General features: G+C 38.5%; 2 protein-coding genes across 3 annotated transcripts; both read right to left on the bottom strand.

Annotated features, from left to right (window-relative positions):
• Positions 1-11,889: 11,889 nt before the first annotated feature.
• Positions 11,890-15,986, bottom strand: nkx2.1 (NK2 homeobox 1). Of its 2 annotated transcripts, XM_063909257.1 has the most exons (4): positions 15,858-15,986; positions 15,726-15,767; positions 13,723-13,960; positions 11,890-13,057 (listed from the first exon to the last, which is right to left on the bottom strand). In XM_063909257.1, the coding sequence occupies exons 3-4, from the start codon at positions 13,937-13,939 to the stop codon at positions 12,384-12,386; spliced, it is 891 nt and encodes a 296-aa protein (XP_063765327.1). In that variant the 5' UTR covers positions 13,940-13,960; positions 15,726-15,767; positions 15,858-15,986; the 3' UTR covers positions 11,890-12,383. The 2 variants fall into 2 exon arrangements, with proteins under 2 accessions (XP_063765327.1, XP_063765326.1); XM_063909256.1 differs by lacking the exons at positions 15,726-15,767; positions 15,858-15,986 and having other exon boundaries at positions 13,723-14,492.
• Positions 15,987-21,435: 5,449 nt separating this feature from the next.
• nkx2.9 (NK2 transcription factor related, locus 9 (Drosophila)) lies at positions 21,436-25,424 on the bottom strand. Its single transcript, XM_063909430.1, has 2 exons — positions 22,912-25,424; positions 21,436-22,468 (listed from the first exon to the last, which is right to left on the bottom strand). Exons 1-2 carry the CDS (start codon positions 23,069-23,071, stop codon positions 21,897-21,899), a joined length of 732 nt encoding a protein of 243 aa, XP_063765500.1. The 5' UTR covers positions 23,072-25,424; the 3' UTR covers positions 21,436-21,896.
• Positions 25,425-25,897: the final 473 nt, after the last annotated feature.

Raw genomic sequence — 25,897 nt, 5'->3', positions numbered from 1 at the left:
TAGTGCTTATTGTGCAGCAGGTTAATGTGGCTGGTAGAGGTGGAGCTGCTATATATGCAGTTTACTAGTTGCCTTGGATTTTGATCATTTTGAACCACTAACATTTTTAGAATTTCACCAAAAAAAGTAAATGTTATACTTAGTTACGACTCCTCAGGTCGAAGTTACTGTCCCGAGCTTGGACAGGAACCAGCAGAGTCTAAATGGCCGGCGTGAAGTGCGGTGAGTCAGAGTGCTTCAGTCACTCAGCGGTCTTTCCCTGAGAGGCTGTATGTTGATAGTTCTCTTGTTATTACATCCTCAGTCAGCTCTGTGGAGACGCATCTGAAACATGGCCGTCTGCCAGAGCCAGACATACCGATGAAAACATGAGATAACTGAAAGAAAACAAATCAGAAATGAATGTAACGCAGAAGCATTAAAGGTAAATGGCTGTAAATGCATATTTGGCAAGGTAGTATAAAAGTATAAAAGTTTTAGCAGGTACTTAAAGTAAAAAAAGTACTCTTTATGCTGCAGAAAAGGCCCTGTCTGAGTATTATATTACACTTTTTGTGTACTTGTACTTATTATTTATTATGCATGCAGTATGTTTGCTCAGTCCGAATAAATGCATCATAATATTTGATCATATCTTTTGGGCTTAAAAGTATTTTACCGTCTCAATAATGCATCACATAAACATATAGTTCAATATGTTTTACACCATATAACGTAAATATAGGTACTATAGATATATATACATAGAGTACTTATTATACTTAAAAGTATAATTTCTTTTATGAAGACAGATCTTTAGTCACATTACATTCTCATTAAATATCTATTTATATCCAGTTGTAGAAGTAGAAGTTATTTTTTGTAACAACAATTTCGATTCAATACTTAAGACGACCTAATATCTGCCATTAAATACAATATTGCAATGCATTATACATGTTTAAAACACTAATATATATAATATCAAGTAAATATCATGAAAATATAAAAGTACATTTCAGTTTAAATATCAAAATAGCATTTAATATAAGCAAATTAACATTACAGGTCAATATTAAGTGTATGTGTAGCTCAATCCTTATTAATGTTAAGTTGATGATTTTAAAACATATGTCACTTTTCAATCAGACAACATGTCTCACTTCAGTCTGTAAATCTGTCCCCCGGTTGCCCTACAAATACATCTCCCTGTATCACCCCCCTCCTTCCTCCTTATTTCGTGACACCGTCCCTGCCCCCCATCCAGCCAGCTGCACCTGTCACCTGGGGGCCTCTTCCTACATTCAGGATCAATTTACATAACCTCATTTAGCAGTTCACAAATCAGAGCCATTAAGAGCTACTAACAGGAACCAAGGGTTCTAATTTAGCTTTCCTTTCACAGTGGGAAAATTGTTCGGTTCAGGCCTACAAATAAAGATTCAGGTCTTGGCTTTGATTGTTGATTGTGATGGTAAATGTACAGATGATTAGAACAGATTTTCCCTCCCAGTATTGATTTCCTGCCAAAACACAGCAGGCACTGGTCCTGCACTGGGAAACCACTGAGCGCAAATGAGGTTAGCAGATTTTTGATTTGTACATATGTTAAGGTATTTTTTTTAAAATCATAAAACTGCAGTGGCAAGCTGCTGCAAAATATAAAATAAAGATCTAAGGCAATCTAATCATCGTTCGCCACTTACTATTATAAGTTGAAACATTAATACAATCCAGATAATCAATGTAATATTTCATTATTCATTCAAGATATAAATCAATTTACAAAAGTTAACACTGTGTGATCTTTGATCTGCATCCTTAACTGACAGCCATGCAATCATTTAAAAGATTTTCTCAAGTCTTAAAAGCCTTTATTTACATTTGTGTGGCAATGTGACAGTAGCAAATCCAATTCAGAGAGCTGTGAATAGCTGGAGTCAAGAGCTGAGAAATTATTTTCAATCTGCATTCAATTTGGTAAAGATGGGGCTCATAGAATAAAGAGGCTGATTCAAATTTCCATTTGTTCACCACTAAACTTGGTGGTACGGCATTGTGAACGTGTGCTTTTAGGGGGCATTTTTGGGGGAGCAATGTTTAATTAATCCACAAATCAGTGCTCTTCTCGCTGCCGTTCCAGACGCATATGTTTGCACTTCAGGCTGTAGGAGAAGGAGGACGCTCTGCATGAGATGCATCCAGCCGCCTACAGATTTTGTCTGTTTCAAAATGATTGCATAACATCAGTGATAAGCAGGTGGATAAGAGCTGCGATAACAGTAGGCCAATAGAGAAGGCAGGCTTCAAGGATATGCACTGAAAGACCCAGACACATGAATTGACTGCATAAAAGCTTTGGGGGTCACACAAAAATAAAAATGTTTTCGAGCTGTGATTCAGTAGAGTGGCCCTGTCCAGATCTGGTCCAGCTCGTTTTTAGTCGTTTCACTCGAGGATAATTTATTACAAGTGTTCAGAGCAGTTCTATGTGGGGGTTGGGATTTAGCAGAATGGTGCTTGAAAATGCTATAGCAACCAACAAGAGGTTGTGGGCCTTTGGTAAAAGCAACTCTGATTGTGTAAAAAGGAGATAAGATAGCATACTGATCATGATGGTAAAACATGATTTTAACACAACACTCAGTTAAACAACAGAGTGCTGGTTTTTAGAAGCAAGTGGGCAGTCTAAAACAAATGAGCATGAATATAAGTGCTACATAAATGGCATTGTAATGATAAAAATGGACAACATGGAGTTTTTAAGCTGGTTAAATTGACTAAAACATTAATATTTTTGAGATAAACACAAATGCCTTAAACTCATTTCACTCGCAAACCACGAGTGAGATTAAATACTTAAAAAAGGGACTTGGACCCCAGCCAGTGTCTTGTCCATCAGTCCCTAAAAAAGGCCAAGGGGGGGGGGGGGGGGGGAGACAACTGTTGTTGCTGTGTAGCCTAGACGAATTACTTTTAATGAACATGTAATTAATGGAAATAGACTCAACGGTTTCAAAGCAAACAACGATTCTAATTGATTTGCATTTCCCTTTTTTTTGGGCAGCTCCGATTCTCTTTGTCCGGCCTCTCTATTGATTACCCTCTATGTGTATCGCTCCGCATGTGTTTTCGTTCATTAACAGATAACGGGTTCCTGACTACTCCCATCCCCGGGTTTAATGTTGCTTAATGTCTACTTTGTTCCCCGTGTCATGTCGGAGGGCAGCGAGAATAATGAGAGAGTGGGTGGGCCGTGATTGGCCTGCAGTAAGGCAATAGTGTTTAGGACGCCGGCTGCAAGGGGATCAGTGAAGAGGTTAGAAAAGCAGAACCTTTTGGGCTGACTGAGACACAGCATGTGGCCTCCGAGTCCGATTCACTCCCACTTACTGCTGCTGTTTTCTGTTAAACTGTCATTTTACTATCAACACCTGACACCCCTTTATTGAGCTGCCTGTCAGCCTCCCTGAGATGCCTGTTATGGGCTTTTTAATGCTAAGTGTTTAACATAATGCAGCACACACATATATATATATATATATATATATATATATATATATATCTATATATATATATATATATATATAGATATAGCATGATCGTATGAGGGATTTGGATACAAACCCTGATTCTGCCGTTCATTTAGCCTGTAAATTGACCATGTAAGAAATCACATAGACTATATCCTCGTGAGTAATTCAGCAACCGGAATAACATACAGTAACAATTGGCCCTAAAAAGAGAACTACGGCGTTGTGAGCAGAATTGCATGTTAGCTAATTGTTAATTTAAGCGGCTCGCAGTGGCTAATTATGTCGGCACAGCCAAGCCATTTGCATGATGGACCAGCCACCTGCCTGAAGGCGCTGCCAGGGCAAACTATGTAATTACTGAACAGCAGTGGGGCAATTTTTGACTGTCGCCCCTTTTGTGTCACATGAATTCCTCGTAATGACATATTTCATTACGGGGCAAATATCACCCCTCCTCCCGGTTGCTGAACAAAACATGGAAGTCTCAACAGGTCCTAATATACAGGACCAATTTACACCCACCTCCACCCTGTGTTTTTATGAACCTGTAGTTATGTGCGCCTTTACTGTGAGTTAAATGTGCATTTTCTCAGCTCAGCTCATAGGCTATGTGATGCTCGGGTTAAAATGGGCCTGGCCTTTTCTTAAAGTGATTGCTGCCTGAACTCATTAAGCTGTCAAATGTCTAGCCTTTGGGATCTTGATTGCTTATTGTGTAGCAACATTCAAGGAATTTTTTTTAGTCTGCACAGAGCCATACCCCTCTTTTCACTCACACTGAAGAATGGACAGACTGGGGAACCATTTAGTGGTTGGCCCAAGTTTCCCCACTTTACTGGGAGCATTACTAGAGTCTTTATGGTTTACTAAAAATAATTCATTACTAATTACTATTAGTTCATTTTGAATTGTAGCCTTTTATGCTTATGGACCAAAGCAAATAAATACCAATATATATGACCAAATATTTATATTAATGTTGGCTTTTCAGGATTTACTTTAACCCAGCAATATATATGGTATTTGTTTATGTAATATTCTCTTAACTATAATTTATCATACATTTGATTACCTTTCACAAAGTGGGGACAATATTCTTCCCAAGGGTTAACAAACACACAAGAAATCCAATAAAAAACGAGCCTTAACCTTATTTAAAAAACCAAAAGATAAAATCAAATAAAAACAAAAGATCAGAATGAGAGATAACTAAGCATATACATATTTGCCATTGGAAGCTTCAAAACAACAAGTGGTCCCAAATTGATGGCAAACAAATTAATAAAGGTATATTAAAAATGTTCCTAAAGCAATGACTAAAGTAAAATATAACAGAGATTCATCATTTTATTATTTAAGAGGAATTTAGCCTTGATCTGCATTTAAATATAAGTGAAAATAGGAAAATAAGGCAGGACCCGAGTAACTCCCTTGTGGAACACCGTATAAAGTTTGTTGTATCACAAAAAACTGATAATGAATATTTTATACAGTGTTTAAGCAAAAGCTAAATAAGGAAATACTACACACTTTAAGCTTGGCAATGAGAATAGTGTGGTCAGTGAGACTATAAACTTAAAGCCAATTAATATCACCAATAAGTAATGTTCAAGCCAATAGTGATGTGTGCTATATGCTGCGTTTGAAGTTGTTAAAATATTTTTGTTTCTGTCGCCTACGTAACTGGTATAGTATGAAGCCTACACAGAGGAGTAACTGGTGAACAGCTGGGGGAATAGGAATTAAGAAAGCCTGTATGCTTTCCCCGGTGTTTTTTGATGTATATCTAAATAAGAGTCAAATGCATAATCAAAGGCTCACCCATCGAGAAAAGAAAATGATTTACCATGTTGGAAAAGACTGCAAATTCTATTCATCATGCAGAACGATGCACTTGGATCATTTCTATTAATGTTTAAAAAGAGATATTGTTATATTTGGCTCATTGGGTAAACTTTAACCACTACATTGAGTAGTTTAATCAGTGGGAATAGATATATGAAACATGGTGGTCATTTTATGTGTAAAATCTTCAATGTATAGTTTATTCTCACTACAGCTGGAATACACACAGTGGTGTATACATTAACATTTGTATTATTACCCTGAAATAAAATGAAGTAGGAGTACAGAATATGGAAAAACTTTGAACATAGAGGCCGTACGTAAATGCACTTGCAATTTCCCACCATCTCCCTTTATGTTGCCTAACTTCCAAAGTTAAGCTTTTCTGGACGTTACATTAAAGGAGTTATATAATGTGTATATCTTAAGTGCCCTCATGTTGATGTCATGCAGATTAATTTAAATTCACTTTAGGTTTTGCCATTTGAAAGGGATAGCCTTGGACTATTCAGACCTTCATTAAATGGAGGAGTTATTGCTACAGGCCTCCAGATCGAGCAGCGGTACCCAGGTCGGTGTGGAGGGTTTGGTGTTAACGGGGTTATTGATGGCTCGTTGGTTTCTAAAGGACTCCTGCTGCTACTGTACACAAACATGTCAACTCAGCTTCAGTCTGGTCCCCTTTAATTGGCATGTTTAACGGGGGCACGCACACACACATTTAGCCACACACGAGGACACACATTTAGAGCACACAAGCACACAGGATTACGTATAAGGACCTTCTATGTAGTTCCTCATTCACTTTAAAACAGCCACACCTTTTGATGTCACCTGTAGTTATTCCTCCTTGCAGGCCATGCATGCTCATATTTGACTTGTTGGTAAATGGGGTGTTTTTGACTGTGCTTGAAAGAATATTTTTGAAAAAAATATGTTTCAAGAATTTGGAAGAACATTTGGTATTTGGACTAGATCCCCTTTTTTACTTGTGAAATATTCTTTACTTTTAAACAAGATTAAAAATATATCTGATTACTAAGTTATCTGGAGCACTTTGCTGAAGAAAGTTATTTCCTCCATTCATTCAATTTTAAGGTCCCTTAATGTGTCATTAATCCACATGAAACTATAGTCTGGTCTCATCAACAACTCACCGAAAGGGTTTGAGTATCACTGCCCACAGTGTTGGGCCTCATAGACTGGATATGATGAGCAGATATGACCTTTCCATTGAGATCAGAATTATGAACTTAACCAGCTCTCTCAGTCTCTATGATAAGTTCTACACCAACATTTCTTTTTGCCTGCTAAATTATTTTGATGAATGGGTTTCAAACATGAAAGTGAGGAAGGTGATAAGCCTGTGTTGGTGAGCAGAGTAATTTGGCAATTTTGTTATATTTTTTACTCAAAAATGATTTTACGACTACTTATCTTGAATGTAGCCCTAATTCATCATACATTTGGTATTTCAGAGACTAAAGGACTTCTACAACAGGTTGAGATAAAGATGGTACAAACAGAACTGTGCTCAAATATGACCTCCAGTAAATTTGACAAAAAAATAATTTACAGCTCAAAAAGGTGTTTAATTGCAAACTGGTGTTTGGAACAGTTCCTGACTCTGTAACAAAACTAAATCTAAATGTTTATCAGGAAACAGTCTCTGACTCTGTAACAAAACTAAATCTAAATGTTTATCAGGAGACAGTCTCTGACTCTGGGCCACTTCATCAAACATGAGGCCCCACAGGGATTGGTTCGTGGACCATTTATTTTAGGTATATCCTACCAGGCTATTGTTGTTGGTCGACATTTACTGTTGTATTTAATTCTAAATTTTATGTCATGAAAATGAGCTTTGAAGACTTTCAAGAAGTGTAATTTATAAGCACCACATCTCTTTTAACGACTGTAAAGAAATACAAATAAATGTTACAGTTTTTGATAATGTGTCCCTGTGAGAAGTATTCACTTATCTTGTGATGCATTCTAAGAACATACCAATATATACAAAAAGTAGAACATTTTTTTTGTGTTTACTCATCTTTAATTTGGTTGTGGTCACATTTGAGTGTAAGCTAGCAGCTACACTAGCTTACTCTCTACTGCAGCCTCACAGTCTCTCTCTACTGCAGCCTCACACACTTTTTATAGCCCCATGTTGATTTGATTTAATTTCCTCTTGTGACTCACCCTGTACATATGTTTAAAGTCCCTCAGAATATTTAAAGCTTCAGTCATGTGATGTATTTTATTTCTAGCTTCTGTTTGGCTCCTTAAAAGAAGGGGGGGAGGAGTTTTTCTTCATTCAAGTTTATGGGTTTACTATCAAAGCATCAGGAGGAGAATCCCGGAGTTATGAAGACTTAATGTATATAACATTTCCTACATTACTGTGAAAATTATAAATAGGAAAAGAAGATTAACCATGGCCAAGATAGAGTTTATAGCTAATTGTTCCTTCAGGGTTAAATATCACAGTATGCATTTATATTAGATTTCGGTTTCTTTTTATATTGTCATTAAATTATTCTGATGTTGTTTTTGTTGCTCCTCCTGAAGAGGATCAGTTATATTCAACATTTAAAAACTATTAAATGTACTTTTATACAAATCTGTTTTAGATCTTTATAAGTTTAAATAATGTCTCAACTACTCTTAGAATTTGGTTTATTGTGCATGTTTGTTTGTTTATTATTTTTATTTTGAACTTTGTTGTGAAATGCTCATTGCAGGTCCGAGTACTACACAATATAAAGTGTAAGTTTTTGGGGAGATTATTCTATATTTCAACATCATTTTGAATTTTAAACCCAAATCCTTATCATGTCAAAACTATAAAGAAATCTATTTACAAGTTTTTTTGGGATGCTAAGTCCATTGTTACGTGTTGAATTGAGAAATCTTGTGATTTGTACCGTTTGTTTCGCCCGAGCAGTATTATTGAAATGAAGTTAAATTGCAGCCAGTCCCAGAGACATTTTCTTCAAAAGAAACAAAGCTTTAAAAAAAAAAATCAAATGAACACCGAAGATGTATAAAATGCGCTTTGTTCATCAGAGGGAGGAGAGGGAAAGGACTCCACTCAGCGAGCTCTGAATGCTGCATTTCATGCCTGCAACAATTATGCTGAAAGGTCAAGTATTACAGCATCTTGTGCTCCGCTTTGCATGCAAAGTATTTCAGCTCACAAATGACCCTCGTTTGCCTTTTTTTAACAATGGCTTGAAGAACCAGATAAACGTAGGACAATTAAAGATTTCTGCTGCTAGCTGACAATAACATTTACCAAAGGGGGTGATTGCAGTTGCTGAGTAATTGTCCTATTTGTGTTGCACATCATAGCCTGCTGCTATGAAATGTTTAGCAACTTAAGAAAGAGGAACGAGTGGTGTGGTTTTTAAAAAATGGTGTTATTTTATATTCTCTTAACAAGGTTATTATTAGACTGGCTTAAAAATAACTCTGAAGATTTATAAACATTTGTTAGACTTTCCTTGGGTAAAAACTAGTCAAATGATTATTCAACCAACATAATATATATAGACATTCTGATTAACATTTGTGCTGATTTTTTAAAATGTACACCTATTTCAGCACCGTGGACAGCACCAGGTCCACCTATTGTGTCTTTAACAGAGAAACAGGACCTAATCACACTGCACTGTTAACGCCACACACGTCTGTGTGATATTTTCATCACATATTCATCAATAGGAATGTCAGGAAATCCCATATGCACCTTCAATTCAGATGAATCAACGAATGAAACAAGGTTTTTCTGTGTATTTGCCTGATATTCTTGTACTTGTATTATGGTCATATCCCCATATAATAAAGTTTTACATAATTGACAAGTTGTGCAAATGCGTAATATTGCAAAAATATTCATCTTCAGGTAGTTCTATAATTATAAGGATGCAGTCCTTCTGGATTTTGGGTAGAAGAATTGATTCCCCAAAATGTAATGACAATTTAACAGTAGTCAAAAGTTCTGTAAAAAACCTGCAGTTTTTAATATTCGTTAGTAAAAACACCATTTTGAAAATGTACAAAACGAGCTAATCGTGGTAAGTGGATTTATGAGTGATACTTTTATAGTGTAAAGTTAAATTAAAAAATGGTATTTCTTTGTTAAAAACAACATTATTTGTTTTGCTTACACTTTGAGATGCCAATGGAAAGATGTAAATCAACTCTTGTGGAAATTACTTAAGCATGAATGTAATAGCTACGCACACATGTTCCTACAATTATTCCTTAACATGCCACTGATACACGAACCAGGATTTTTGGATGCCACACATCACCCAGAAGTAATACTGAAGCTAAACAGGCGAATAAAATTCAACAGCTAGTCACTAACTCAAATATGATTACCTAGAGATTAAGGACTAATTGCTCGGGGTTCACGGAGACCAGCCACCATAAAGCCAGGAGGACTTGGGGAGTTTCTCAGTGGGTTTCTACAAAAGAGAGCGATGAGAGCACACACGCTTCCAACAAGTCATTCTCAACAGCTACAAGCTGCACACAAAGACCACACACCGCGCCAAAGACATGGTAATGTAATCCCAAACTTCTCACTTTTCTCCCGAACAAAACCAGCTCTGCAAAATACCTAAGAGAAGATAGTTTCTGATGCTGGTGAGGTTTCACTTAGAAGTCCCCAAAAGAGCTTTTTGGGTGGCTGCCCGGTGGATTGAAAATCTGCTGCTGCCTTAAAGGGATACACGCACATTAGAGAAGTTCGGTTTCCTAATGATAATATTTGAGCACAAAATTGTTTTAGTTTTAAAGTTAAATAAAGTGTGTCATCTGAATTACTCACTGCAATAAAAAAAAACACTTCACATGCTTATAATATGAGCCAAAACTCGCTGCTATCGGTCAAAAAACCCAACCTCTGACGGTCTTTAAAGATTTCTTCAAAAGAGAAACACGAGGGATAACACCAGGTTGTATTAACGCCAAAATGTAAGGATAACCAGATATAGCAGTAGGTCATATATCGTTTGGGGGGGGGAAAATGGATTAAAATGGCAGCACAGAGACAGGAGTCATGAACAATCTAGGTCTGAGGGCAGCTGGATCTGAGCGATCATCGACGGTAGATTATGGGCTGCACTTTATGTTTTCCATTTAAAGAGAAACAGGATTCTTTTGGGGTGGTTTTGGCAAAATTAAGTCTAACAGATAGACAATCGTCAGCCTAATAAGGGATGGTTCTGTTATTATTTTGAGCCTGAACTAAGACTTCAAAACTAGATGTTTTGATGAAATCTGAAACAAGTCAAATGAAGGGTCAGAAAGGCCACATCGCCTCCAATAGCTCACGCCTTCAGACAATTCGACCGTGTACAAAAATCATAATTCATCTCAAAACAAGAGATAAACACCCAGATATATTTGTACTAAATTAAATAAATAAGTTTCTTGACAAATCATCATGAAATTAAATGATACTATTTTGTAAATAAAGCCGATACTTTTAGGACCGAAAATAAAATATCAATAAATATAAAATAATTCTGGTCAGATTGATTATTTTTCCGACCAGAAATAACATGTGATATTATAGCTCTACGACCTGCAACAACACTGGAAATAAAAAACATGTATTTTCAGCCGTAAACGTTGATCACCTGTCGTTAGCTCCGTATCTTAGCAACGCCAGTGTTTACAGTTAATACCTATAGCGCTATTAGCTGGCGGGAGAATAGCCCCTAATGATTATTATAGCTTTTATTTAAGAGCCTACAATTTAGGAGAAATAAATTACTGGTTGTGTGTGGCCGTTTAAAAGAAAGAAAGAAGAAGCATTGGAAGTATTAAAAAGACCTGAAATAGGTTAAAGTCTAATCTTTAAAAGAAATGTTTGTGCTAGTTTGTTATTGACACCGCGGCCACAAACAGCCTTTCTCCGTTTCCTTTCAATTCCCATGATTGATTATTGATAAACCAGCTGATAGCCCCGAAGAATACCGCGCTGTTTGGTCAGGGATTTCATCGATAAGCTTTTTCTTTGAGCAGCGTTTGTGTTTGATGTTGGAAAGACCTCACCTTTCTGACTCACAGTCAAACACACAGAAAGAGAAAAGAAAAAGCTCATAAAGTCTCCGCTCTGCCTGTGTGAGCTGCAGTCTGCAACGATAAGCGGTGTGTGATTTGTCAGAAAATTAAAAGGAAAAATAGCCTCCAATTTAATTGGCATGTCAAAGCCTGTGTTGATTTAGTCATTCATGCCAAACCTGAAACTATTTGGCAACATGGGTCTCTTACTCTTTAACATTTTCTCAATAAAAGAATCAATAATGATTAGTTAAAAACCCCCCAAAAATCAACCCTAATAAAAGCCGAGCAAATAATAACTCTAATACTAGGCCTCGTAATAATAATAACGCACTGGTTTCACTTTTGCTCTTCTGTGTCTTCAGTAATATTTCGGACACCGTATTTGTTGACATATTTCACAAAAAAACCTTAACTGTCTTGTTTCCATAATTTATTAATAGGACTGTTTTGTAGTAAGTCAAATATCTATATAAGTTACAAAGAAATAAAACGTACAAATACCAATGAAACGACAACAAACCGGCAATAGCGTCAAAAACTTTGTACAACAAATACCTAAAATTCAAACCTTTTACAGAAATATACAAGCTAGATCTACGGCTTACATTAAATTCTATTATAAATCAGAGTCTTGTGTGTTTGTGGGGGGTTAGCAGCAGTGTCACTGTTCAGGTTCACTTCACCCCCCAAATACTGCGGCCTATATCACTTCTTTTGTCTCAATATAATTTACATAAATAAATCCCAAGACTTCCGCAGTTTCTGGTCAGAAATGTTTTTCCCCTTCTTTCTTCCATTATAAGTCACATTCTTCCAAAGGGGAGAAAATTCAAGACTTTGTTCTTGTTCAGGCCCGCACATTTACAGTGAAACTCGCCGTGTCTTAAAAGGAAAGAAATGTACTTTTTCTTTAAGGTTTTAAATGAGAGTCTGCGCCTCTTGTCACCACGTCCTGCCATACAACAGGGCCGAGCACTGCAGGGCCGAGCCGTACTCTGCACCGGGGGAGTTGAGGTGGGAGAGGCCGGCCACCTGGCTCTGCAGGGACGGCGGGCTGGAGGAGTGCGGTGCCAGGTCCGGTGAGTGACCTGTGCTGCCCACCTGCTGGCTCTGGTGCTGCCCCAGACCGGATGAGTTGTTGGACATGATCATGACATTATTGCCCCCTTGCTGGTGCAGGGTCTGTGCGGAGGATGTGGGTGTGTGGCCGCTGCCCTGGCACGGCTTCCCGTCCTTCACCAGCACCGGCACGGCCACCCTGCGCGGGGACTGCTGCTGCTGGCAGGAGCCGCCATCCTGCTGCATCTGCTGCTGGGACACTTTGTCCTTAGCCTGCCTCTTCATCTTGTACCGGTGGTTCTGAAACCAGATTTTCACCTGGGTCGGTGTGAGGTGGATCATACTTGCCAGGTGTTCCCTCTCCGGCGCTGACAGGTACTTCTGCTGCTTGAAGCGCCGCTCCAGCTCGTAAACTTGCGCCTGGGAGAACAAGACGCGTCTCTTTCTCCTCGGGGTGCTGGACAGGGAGCCCATGCCTTTACCCACATCAGCCAGCGAGCTGAGGCTGCCCATGCTGCCCATGTTCATGCCCGACGAGGAGCCCATGAAGCGAGAAACTGAGGAGAAAAAACCAAAAAATTAATACAATGAAATGACGGATTTGACGCGCAACAAGTGTGCACAAATAATTCTGTCTTTATGTGGAAAGCATCATGGAAATTTCTCTTTGAGATCCAGATTCGATCGCTTTTTATGGATATTATAATGTGGCATCCATGAGATAACAACCCAGAAATTATTTCAATGGAGTAAAACATATTTTGAAATGATTCCTAGTGTCAGGTGCCCTTATCCATTGAACAAACTAATGCGTGTCAAAGTCCATTTAAATGGTTATCTTAACTATACCATTCAAGCCAGAGGGCACAAATTGCAGCAATAGCTCACAACTGACAGCCGGTCATTATTTGATTAATGTGATAAATATATTACATTAAATACAATATCTTAAATAAAGAGCCTCAACGATATTATCAGCATGATTTATCCTTATTATAATGTGTTTTCCAGATGTTGCAAGCCGAAGATTGAAATGCTTGATTTTGCTTCTCCCTTGTAATGTAATTAAAACATAATAGGTGAAATATAAACTAAAGTATTAGAGTGGCCATTTTAACACACAGGTGACACAAGCACTAAAACACAGCAAGCAGGCACATAAATCTGCTTTTCAGCATTATCCACCATCAATACAAGTAAAAAGCAGGTGCAGGATACTCACTGGTGGAAAAGCGAGGGTCAGGGTTGGCTCCATACCAGCCGGTGGCCGTGGTGCTGCCCCTCATGCCATCCTGGTACGAAGGCAGGTCGCCCATGTTGCCCAGGTTGCCGTTACAGTAGCCCCCCATGGCCGAGTGTGACAGCTGGGAAACACCTGCCGCAGTCATGTGGTAAGCCGCAGACACAGTCCCATTATGGCCCATGTGGTGCTGCTGCATCGCCGCCTGAGAGACCTGCGGCTGCCGGTAAGAAGTGAGAGGTGCCCCCAAGTTGTTATTCTCCATACTTACTTTCTTATAGCTCTCCTCAAGGGGACTCAAGATATCGGAAACAGAAAAAGGAGTCGTATGCTTAGGGCTCATCGACATTGTTCTGGGGCTGGAGAGGGAGAAATTAGAAGGCAAGGCAATCTCTCCTTCTCTCTTTTTTTTTTTTGGCCAAAGCCCCTCTGGTTCCTGTTGTCTCAACGTCGATCCTGGTAGATGAACACGTAGGAGAGCGCCTCAAGTCCGCCTTAATTGGATTGAGTGGGAGCTCGGTGCTGGCTTTGGTTTGTTTTAGCTGGGTGCCAGGTTTAAGGCTACCATCAGAGGCGGGGCATCGGCAACAATACAAAACAGCTCTTGCCTCCTTTCGCCGAGCGTAATTTCACTTACAAGACATGTGCTCTCCTCCCACTGACAATAACATAAGCGCTGTACATGATCAGAAATGTTCGCTGTCCTGGTTTGCTGCAGCTGCTGCGTTTGGGGTTTGCGAGCTGCTGCTGCTGAGGCTGATAAACACAGCGCTGCACCTTGGGACTGCACTGACCACAATACACTTTATTAACTGTAGTGATGTTTACGAGGGCCTCTTGATGAAAGGAGGCCTATATGGACTTGAGAGTTGGAGAACCACTCCTCAGTTGAACTACTGACTTTTAATGGCCATGAGAGGCCTCCAGTGATTGCAGGATTGTTTGTGTTATGCCTTATCGTACTCAGACATGCAAAAGTGCACTTGCGGGGAGGGAAATTGACTGATACTGATAAGTAAATAAATACACATCCGCGTGTTAAGTGGCTGAGTAAATGATTAACCCCCCTCGTTTTTTCTCCTTTTGATATCATTGGACGCACGCAGCATGTTACCTTAATTCAGATGCACACACTCGTATAAAAGATGTGGTAAAAAAAAAAACCACAACAACAAAAAAACAAAATAGAGAGTGGAGTAGGAGAGAGTAGAGGCTCTCATGTGAAGTTAACGGCGTTCAAGTACTCTCCTGCAGCACGACGCAGGTAGCCCTCAGTAGCATCTTGCCTTAATGCTCAAGGAGCCATAACAGTTTAACTCAATCAAAACTCATTTATAAATGTTACACAGGAACTGTAAAAGATTTTGGCTCCATCTGATCCGCTTTGAGGTCAAGAAATGGTAGACTATTCTGTGCGTCCTAGAGCCAAAAGACGCTTTTACGCAAAGCTTTCAAAGGAGATATTCTGCCATTTTTCACCTCTAAAAAGGAATACAAACATTGCTTAAACCAACAACGAGGTAATAACACTATCAATTTCATATTAATTTAATAATAATATAATAATAATTTTATTGTATTCTATTATTGTAATATTTGTATTTCAATACAAATGGTACATTTTCATAGTTTTTCTACTTAATATATATATATATTTATATATATATATAAATATATATATATAAATATATATATATTTATATATATATATATATATATATAAATATATATATATATATATATATTTATATATATATATATATATATATATATATATTTATATTTATATGTTCCTTGTTTTAATGAGAAGTAGCACATTATTGTTACATATTTTTGTCCATGTTTAAATGTAAAGCAAGGTCCTTAACAGGTTATTATTTGGGTACCAGGTTATCATTTTTGTAGCTTTTCAGGTTCAAAACATACCATATTACAAAATAAGCTGTGCAGAAAAAAAAAAATGTGGAGAATAACTTTTAACTTACACAATCAGTGGAAGCCAGGATGAAACCGGAGCTGAAACTCTACTGTTAAAAAAAAAGGACAGATAAAAAAGCATTTATTTTAAAATGTATAATGAGATTTCGGTTTTGTAAAGGTCTTGCCGGCAGTCTAACCTCAGTGCTGCAGCAGCAGATGCCACCAGCATCTCAGAGGTCTGCGCCTCTTCTTATGGAGGAATTAAAGAAACACAGCGTCTTCTGGTGGCAGAGTAGAAATTAATCAAGTGTAATATTCTGATCCAGTTAAATTGTATCGTGACTCTTACCCTCTACTTGTTTCATGGTTTTAAATCAAACTGGATTAAAAAATGTTTTAAAAACAGACCCCCCCTCCCCCCTTTTTACTCAGATTTATTCTGATGCACCTCCAGCAACAAGCTTAAGGGTCTCTGCACAGCAGGCTGAGCAGCAGGGACCTGCAGATCCTCACAGTTTGTCACACGGATCACCAGCAGCATATGTGTATTATGCAGGCTTCACGGCTGCTGCTGGCTGCATATTTCACGGCTGCTGTTGCAGAATAATCTGTGTATTACATGCAGCCTTGCAGAGGTGCACTGGTCCAATTTAAATTGCCGTGCACAACATCACAACAATCCATATCGTCCCATTGCCTGACAATTATCTTTAATTAAGCAATATTACCATATAGTCCAAAGCTAAATATTACAGTTAAAATAAAGTGTTTGGATGATAGCCGAGGTGCCGGCACATAATTCGCAGGCCATATAATCACAGGCAATTAAAATTACAGCATGTTTCTGCATCCAAGGTAAATCTTGCTTATGCCTGGCTTAGCTAATTACGGAATTTCGCAAGACATTCTTAATCATCTAAATCAGTACCTTTCCCCTGTTCTGGCACACGGCTATTATGGCCAATTAGTGGTAATTAGTCCAAATGTTCGGGCTAATTCCTCAGAATAATGAGGACACTTTGAAGTGGCGGGTATGAGGCTACCGAGCTTTGTTATCGAGGCTTCACGTTGTTGTTCATGAACTGATTGGCGCATGATGTAATCCCGAGAAGAGCTTCACACGGGGAAACATAAGTTTGTGCAATTAAAACAAAAAAGAAGAAAGTTACTGTTATTATCTTTCTCATAAATGTTCTGTAATTAGTAATGTTAACATAACAATATCAGAGCGAAAGCTTCACACTGTATTCACAACTGTACCATACCATGCACCTAGACGGAAAACAAATATATTCATCAAATGCACAAACTTCACATTATATTCTCTAATGAGCCACCAATTTAACTGAAAATGTGCATGAAAAATATCCACACAGGTTCCTCCTTGCAGATAAAGGACGTATTAAGTAGATTAAATGATGTAACATTTAGGCTATTTTGCATTCAAACCATAAAGACTGAAATTTGAGGTCCAGAACGTGAAATACAATGTCCACAATTCCAAGCCTGCATGCTCCCCTAAAACAGACCTCATTAAATCTAGCTTAAACAGCTTAAATGTGACAATGGCCCTGACAGAGTTGAAGGAGTGTTCCCATAAAAACTTTTTTCCTCTATTGTGTCATCTCTTATACAACTCTTGTTTTGAAGGAAATGAGCTGCAGGAGAAAAATAGACTCTGAGAAGAAGGTGACAAAATTAAGAAGCTTCAACATCACACATGAGCCTAATCTATTTCTTTACTTGAAGGTGAACTGCATGGTCAGATTCATTTCTAAAAACAGACCTCAAATCTCAGTGTTCTGATGTAAAAGGTTATGTTACATACATTTCAAAAAGTATTCAGCTGTTTCTTTTACCCTCCATCCCAAGGGATTGTATATGACAAAGGGAAAAATAACTTGACTCATTAGAGGGCAAATACTAGAGAGCAAATATTGACGCACTACGTCACTCCTACGTCACTACGGCGGCCATTTTTCTGCAGCCAATCAGCAGCAGCAGGGTAGTAGGACTTCAAAGAGAGTAAATCACGGTGGTGTGTTTTCTCTTTCTGTTTAGTGCAGCACGGCCCCTAGTGGATCAACAGCTGCCTCCATCCAAAGAGCTACATCACCCCGTTTGATCTCATTTACAGAAGGAAGGGAGAAATGATACAGGGTGTTAGTGCGCCATCTAGTGGAGAGCTGAATCATCAACATCGCTATCAAGTACATGTGAGGTGAGAACTACAATCAACGCTATTACTTTACAACATATACTATATTTTTAATTACAGACAAGAGAGGTATCCTCACCGACACTGTACTAAATCTGCTGCAAATATTCCCACCACCCCTTTTCAGAATCAGAAATACTTTATTTATCCCAAACTGGGAATTTTATTTTCGTTGCAGCAGCCAAATACAAAAAGAATCAAAAGAAATAACAAATAATTACAACCAAAAACTCAAACTAAAAATGAGAAATATACAAATGTAGAAATAAGGCAATGAAAGGGAATATTAAATCAGTATAATGTAAATGTACAATGTTAAGTGTGAAGGTGTTTGCCTTGTCATTTTATCTTTAATTGCCATTGCCTTGTTTCTATATTTACTACTATTCTTATTTTATGTAGCTCTTGTTTTGCTGTTGTTAAAAACACACATTATTTGTCACAACTGATGCCATTTTCATTTGCATCAGTTTTGTATATTTGAAAGTGTTTTTCTCTCATGCCCCCAGCCTGTGTTTTTGTGATAGGGGTGACCAAGGCAGCCCCTGAAGTCAACATGTTAGATGTATGGTTGTGCAAGACACTTAACCCAAAGTTGCAATGGTGTGTGTGTGTGTGTGTGTGTGTGTGTGTGTGTGTGTGTGTGTGTGTGTGTGTGTGTGTGTGTGTGTGAGTGTGAGTGTGAGTGTGTGAGAGAGAGAGAGAGAGAGAGAGAGAGAGAGAGAGAGAGAGAGAGAGAGAGAGAGAGAGAGAGAGAGAGAGAGAGAGAGTGTTAGCTTCCTCGAGCAGGTGGCACCCTACCTATGCTTGAATGGGTGTTAATGGGTGAACCCTGTATGTAAAAGCTCTTTGAGTCCTTCAGACTGGATAAGCACTATGCATCCAATCCATTTACTATATTATATTCATGAACTTTCTTAACTTTATGGTAAAAATGTTTTATATGTATTAAAATGTGACGTAAGGAGTTTCCAGGTTCAGTCTCAGATGTTAATAACAGTATGTTGATTGAATAGCTGAAGCAAAACAAAATGGTCAGTTTTCTTTCAAGAGTCGATTAGGTTTAGTTTCTTTCTGATATTGCTTATTGTAGGTTCCTATGTAGGTATAAACTGTCAGACCTGCAATTAGAAAATGCTGCTCTAAACATTTTGGGAAATTCCTCACTGTGTGAACACATTCATATAGTAACAGACCTTTTAACTGCCACTGACTTAATATAAATCAAAAAGTACACATAAAAAATACCAGAAAAAGTGGAAACAACGATAATCTGAGTTCCCTTTCTTCTTCATCCACAATCTGTCACATCTCGATCAAAATAGCACCAAGATTATATATTGGTCTATCATCAACTACATCATCTAAACTTTCACATTTCTCCACATAAACTGCTGTATTTTGACTCTGAGTCTATAAAGTATACCATGTCCTCCCCTGACCCGCTGCAGTTCACCTGCAGAACCTCAGAGCTCAGAGGCTGTAAATCACTACATAAATACTGCAGCGCTCACTCATAGGCTGACACCAGTTAATGAAATGCTAATTTAGTAGTTGTGAAGTACATCAGACAACCGACAAACTAAGAAGCTACATGAGGTCTACTAAACACCAAATAACTGAAAAATCACATCTTTTTGTTTAACTTAAATCCAAACTTCTGTTTTCTTAAAGAGCCTTTAAACAAGCGGCTTGAATAACAAATATTTCCAGAATGACAATCACTCAATGTGTTGGTAACTAACTATTAGATTGTGTTTACTTCATAGCTTATATTGAAACATTTTAGACTATCCTACAGTTTGCAAATGGACAAAGACAAACAACAACATTTGGAAAAACGTTAGAAATGCATATTCAAGCTAAAAGCCCCAAAAGTATCTGTGCATTAAATGTTATTTGCAACATCCTAACAAACCTCCTCCTGTGGCCTGGTTTATGTGGACCTTATAACTTTCCTAAAGGGGCCCTGGGGTATAAGGCCAGTGAGTAAAACTAAAGGATGGGTAGGCTAATACAAACCCATCCTTTTCAGACAATTCCTCTGACCAACTTAAAAAACCAATGGCAACCTCTAAAAGCCTGTCTTTGTCACCCTTAAACCCCAAGATGCTCTAAAACACCATTGTGCAGTTAAACCTCATAAATTTGTCGCAGGGACTGATTAAACATCACGGGAATTGAAACACTAAAGATTTTGTCTCGGTGCCTTTTGGGTGAGGGACAATGGTCCATTCAGGGGGAGACACGCAGACAAAAAGAGTGTTTAAGGGGAGATGCAGCGAGCTGAGGGGTTCGGCCAGTCCCCTCCATATGTGATACAAGGTGGCCCCAGCGAGGGGGACAAAGGGCCAGGTGACAGGGACGATGGGCTGCAGGGTCACAGGACGAGCAAACAACATTACAGGGGGCGTGAAAGCAGAAGACCCCCCTCGTCACTGATGAAATACTGACATGATTTTAAACACCGAGGCATATTTTTCACGGTCATGGCATTTAGATGAGAGCGAGGGGGGAGTTTTAAGTTTCAGAAGATGATATCAAACACTATCTGAAGCTTTTCTAAGTCTTAATGCTCACTGGTCATTCCACAGTTGAGGAGTGTTAGTATGGTGTTTACATTCACTGTACTCTGCTAAACTTGTTGCTAATAGTCACACAACCGTCACTTTTGTCTTGTAATTTTACCTTTAATTTCTCTTGCAAAGTTTCTATTTCTACTTATATTCTTAACATAGTTTATATAGCTTTATCTGTACTCATTTCTCTCTTTGCTGCTGCAAAACACACATTTAACTGCACAAATGAATGGCAATGAAATATTTACATTTGTAAAATCTGCTCTGAAAAGTCTCTGTCTCGAAAAATACTATTTTGTTCTTGCAGGTTTCTTGCTCTTCGTGCATATTGCAACTCCTCAAATGCACGTGTTCACTCATCTAGAAAAATATCCAGTATTAAAGCTTGAAAAAAGTCAGTTATCCTCTTTTAATTTAGAGCACCTACCATATCCTTATCAAACTCACAGCATAAACTAAGATCTCCACATTAAGCCCGACTGTAGCAGCCGTATCCATCCTACTTGCCTCACAATAACAAAGGTTAATTGTATAAAAGTGAAAAGCAGCCCAGACGACAACAGGGTGCTGTGCTGAAAGAGGCTGTAATGTTTACTGGGTATTCTTATGCTTAACCAAAGCCAGTCCTTTTTAAGAGTGATGTTTGCTCAGCTTTTCGGTGCATAATTAGTATTTTAACATTATAAAAGGCCTCCGGGCCCCTGTCATGACCTGCTACATATTTTACATTCTGCAAATTAAATATGTTTTAGACTACAGCTTATAGTTGTGAAAAACATTGAACAGAATTAGGGCCTGTGTTTAATTCATTTTGGAAAAGTAAAGAATAATTTCAAAGGCACATGAGAATCCTTAACTTAAAAAATATATTTTTAGTTCAAACAGAAATCAACCACTTGCACAAACACATGCTTTTTGCAACTGGTTGATTTCTGAAATGGATGCAGATTAAACACTTTCTGGGGGATGAATTGAAAAAGAAAGCACATTACACAGTCAATTATTATCTTACAAAATATGAGAAACTTTTTATTAATAATTTCGTTCACAAAAAGAAACATATTACACTTAAAACCTTTAAAGAAAGACTCCTTAAAGACAACAAATAACATTATTCTTCCTTTAAACATTCAGGCTAATAGTGGCCTAAAGCCTACTGTCCCTTATTTGTCTTCAACAGTTATTTATACAAATATTATGTGTCAGCTCCACATAAAAATAATAATACATTATCTCTCCGGATAATTAAAACATATGCAGGCTACACCAGTAAGCCCAAGTATGTAGCATTTAGAAAAGTAAAATATCAAAATAAAATGTGCAAAATATCCTTCGTTCTATATAAAAAATCTAAATGTTTAAGTTGCTCGAAAATATGCAAAACATTCAGAAAACATTTGATGCAATTCTAAATCAGTTTTTGCATGGAGATGAGGCCTTCACTTGAAGGAATTAAAATGGACCGAGTCGCTCCAAAAGTCTCTCCAGGCGAACCTGGAGGCCGCCGCGGCGGGAAAGTGCTGCTGGTACCGCGGAGGAAGAGCGACGGGAGACGGGTGCTGAAGACTCGGGTAGGCTAAGGAGAACGGAACCGCTGAGGAATGAGGTAAACATCCAGCTTTCTCCGTGTCGAGTAAGCAGGTGTGAAAAGGTTTCCCATCCCGGACCAGGATCGGAACGACGACCCTGCGCAGCATCGGAGGCTGCTGGATGTCCAGTTCCTGAAACAGAATTCCCTCAGCCCGGCCTCTCTTCATCTTGTAGCGGTGGTTTTGGAACCAGATCTTCACCTGGGTCGGGGTCAGGCTGAGGAGCCGGGCGAGCTGCTCCCTCTCCGGGCCGGACAGGTAGCGCTGCTGCCGGAAGCGCCTCTCCAGCTCCAGGGTCTGCGCCTTGGAGAACAGGACCCGGCGCTTCTTGCTCTTTTTGCTCCGGTCCGGCTCCGAGTCAAGAGAAGAGTCATCCGGCTTGGTGGAGTCTGGGGAGGCCTCGAGACTACCCTCATCAGAAGCTGTGCAATAAATAGTGCAGGTTAGTACGAATTCATAAAGAAATAAAGGGAAATGTCACTTTTTTAAAGCCTTTATTGATCTTTGTATCTGAGTATGTATATATATCTCTATCCATCTTTATTTATGCATATTTATCTATGGATCTATCTATAACATTTCAATGAAACTATTTATGCATCAATGAATCAATGCATCTATCTATGTATACATCTATATCATCCATTCTTTATAAATGGAAAATAAAGCAATACGAATTAAAATTCAATGAATATATCTAGCTATTTAAAGCAATACATACAAATGTTACTTACTATTTCAAAATAAAGCTAAAATATGTTAAATATATATATATTAACATTATGGTGGAAACATGAATGATATTACAATAAATGGCATTCAACAGATTCAGCATCCTTAGTATGGTTTGAAAACATCTACTTACACATGCAGGGGCTCCGGTCGCAGTCCATCCAGGAGCTGTAGGGCGAGCTGGAGGAGCAGGAGGAGTAGAGCGGGGAGGACCGCGGCGTTGCCTCCGCATCCTGCTCCGGCAGGTCCAGGATGCTCCTGACGGAAAAACTGAACTTGATCGGTGCAGCCATGGCGTGTAAATCGTAGGTGCAATCCGGGGTTTGTTTTGCGCAAACAAGTAAGCAAGTTTATCCAAGGAGGAGGAAAAAAAACGCAGCGGATCCTCTCCACTCTACGCACTGTCCAAACACCGGCTCGGAAACCAATGTGTGCACTGGGCTCAGTGTTTACACAAACAGCACTCCATAAGCTGCAAACACAAGACTGCCCGTTTATAAAGCCTCCTCCCACCGCTGAGTACCTGAATGGCTGGAGTGCTGTCACCCAATGACGGTAGGTGCGGAATAAGAAGAGGAAGAAAAAACCTTCAACAATGAGCGAAGGAAACACTCGTCATCATTACAGATTCGTCCCGTATCGTCAAACTGGGAAACAGATAATGGTAATTGTTGGAGCTGAATCACGTCTTGGGTGGCAAGTGACAACAGAGCCCGTCCCATCATCACACTCTCTCCTCCTCCCCCTGTCCTCAACCAAACAACGTGTCCAATATTTGCATACAAAGTGAGCAATTAGCGTGATGCCCGCAAGTTGGTTTAACTAATACGTCCATTAGAGTCGTATTAATTACAGCGTGAGAAGTTTGGACGTTTATGGATGGTGGAGGAAACCTCCTTTGACATGTTTAGGTGAAGCTCAACAGGAAATTCTTTCCTTTGAGTTTTCTAGATGATTTATGATGATATATATTATAATTATACACATTTTCAAAAATGGTAAAACCTTATTTTAGCCTTTATAAATAGCTTTGGAACATACTTTAATGCTGTTATAAGCAAAGATAAGTATCACTTCGTTTTTTGTTAACAGCTTTAAACCCATCAACCCAATCAGCTAGTTCAGGAAAGCATATTTTAAGATATCATAAAACAATGCAACACGTGTCTCAATAGAAGAAGTTATAATGGCATTTCTGTATAGTGTGTTACGAAGATGAATTTAACATGCATGTTCATGTAGAATAAGGGCTTTAAGGTTAAGTGTTACAATAACATTATACTTGTATTACAGAGGAACATCTATTATAAAATAGAGAATGTATTATGTTTACTTAAACACCCAAACAGACCCTGAATCAGATGACAAATTGGAGCAGTGACCGATGACTGCTGACAAGATTTTGGTAATCGAGACAAACAATTAACAATTCATCAAGCTTAACAGGCAGAACACGATGGCTTCTAATATATAATATATTTATTGATTTGTATCTCTTTAATTTGATTTTAAAATGCTTACAATATAGATATGATCATTCTCCTCCCACTCTGACGCCTACAGGCTGATATTATGTCTCTTTTTTTCGCTCCGCACTTATAAAACGCATTAAATGCAAAGCGTGAATCCAGCCTTATGTGAGGGGCATCCCCCCCCCCAGACCCCATGTATTTGATATTGATATCCACCCTCATCCACTTCAGCGAGGTGCATGAGGCCGGGGAGGAGAGAGCTGGTGGTGGACATCCCTCCCCAGGCGTCCTGGGTGGTCGGACGAGAGTGAACACAAATACATGCCAACCAGAGGAGGGGAACAAAAGGGGAAAATGTAGCCCCGCGTCCGAGACCCGTTGGAAGCATTTGTTCCAGTCAAGATTTTGCATTTGTTCAGTCCCGCAATAATGCCTGATTGACGCCCCGGCACAATGTCCTTTAACTTTGCAGGATAAATCCGAGCTTGTTCCGTGTTGTCATGGTTTTGAATGGAGCTGAATGGGATCTGGGACACTATCTACTGCTCTGCGTCTACTACCGCCAAGTCTATAGTCCGGAGCAATATTACATGTGTGATTCAAGACGTATTAAATTCCTTTTAGATGATCAGAGTTCAACAAAGTCGGTGACCTGTATTAGCAGGCCAAAAATGCTCTGAAATCAACATTTATCTCGGGTTTTTACGCACATTACCCACACGTGTTTCCCTGCAAAACAAACTATATTAAGGAACTTTTATAAAGAAGTTTCCTTTGAACAAAAACATAGAGGAATCACTGCCCTTCTAGCATCCTGTCTGTGTACACAACAGCCTCACAGCGGTTGACAAACAACAGTGGATTACAGTACCACAAGTTTGCTGGAGTGGATAGTTTACAGAGTGCACTCGATTGGAGAGCAAAAACACGCAAAGGCAAAGACAAGTCATGTCCAAAGAGCGGGAATTTCTCTGTCCACAATGACACTTAATCTATTTAACACCCGCAGGCTTCACTAGGAGAGGGTCCTCTGCAGCTCCCAAGAGCTCTCCACTGCCAAATATTTACTCTGTTGTTCAGCTCTCTTTCCCAATCCCTTTCTTAGCCAAATGGAGATTTTTTTTTCTCACATGGTTTTGGATTAAGCAGCTGAAGTGACAGTTCTAACATTTCAGACCTCAATGAATATTTTCAACCCTGTAATTCACTCTAAACCACATGTGATTAAGTCCCTTGTTTACATTGTATATATATATATATATATATATATATATATATATATATATATACATATATATATAACTTATATATATACATATATATATATATATAACTTATATAGATATATAGATAGATAGATAGAGTTATATAGATATAGTTATATATAATATATATATATATATATATATATATATATATATATTATTTTTATGACTCCATCACTCAATGTATTTTGTATTTTGCTTATTATTTCAGATGGACGTTTGGTTTTCAGTCTGCAGGATAATGTTTGTTTTTGAATGTTGTTTTCACATCAATCTGCCAAATAGGGAACATTTTCTTTGTGCTTATATAGAGTTTAAAATGTGTATGTATGATATTACAAATAAACAGAAAGACAATCCTTGTCCAATTAGAAACTTGCAA

This window comes from Eleginops maclovinus, chromosome 19 (assembly GCF_036324505.1).
Source record: "Eleginops maclovinus isolate JMC-PN-2008 ecotype Puerto Natales chromosome 19, JC_Emac_rtc_rv5, whole genome shotgun sequence".
Taxonomy (NCBI): Eukaryota; Metazoa; Chordata; class Actinopteri; order Perciformes; family Eleginopidae; genus Eleginops; species Eleginops maclovinus.
This window is presented reverse-complemented; position numbering and strand designations above follow the sequence as displayed.

What these genes read in the sequence shown, in the direction of transcription:
- nkx2.1 (XM_063909256.1), bottom strand. Translation starts at nt 14,089, where the DNA reads ATGTCGATGAGCCCTAAGCATACGACTCCTTTTTCTGTTTCCGATATC. An exon ending in TGACCCTCGCTTTTCCACCA is followed by an intron (nt 13,058 to 13,722) that starts GTGAGTATCCTG and finishes TTTTCTCCTCAG; the next exon opens with TTTCTCGCTTCATGGGCTCC.
- nkx2.9 (XM_063909430.1), bottom strand. Translation starts at nt 23,071, where the DNA reads ATGGCTGCACCGATCAAGTTCAGTTTTTCCGTCAGGAGCATCCTGGAC. An exon ending in CGACCGGAGCCCCTGCATGT is followed by an intron (nt 22,469 to 22,911) that starts GTAAGTAGATGT and finishes TTTATTGCACAG; the next exon opens with CTTCTGATGAGGGTAGTCTC.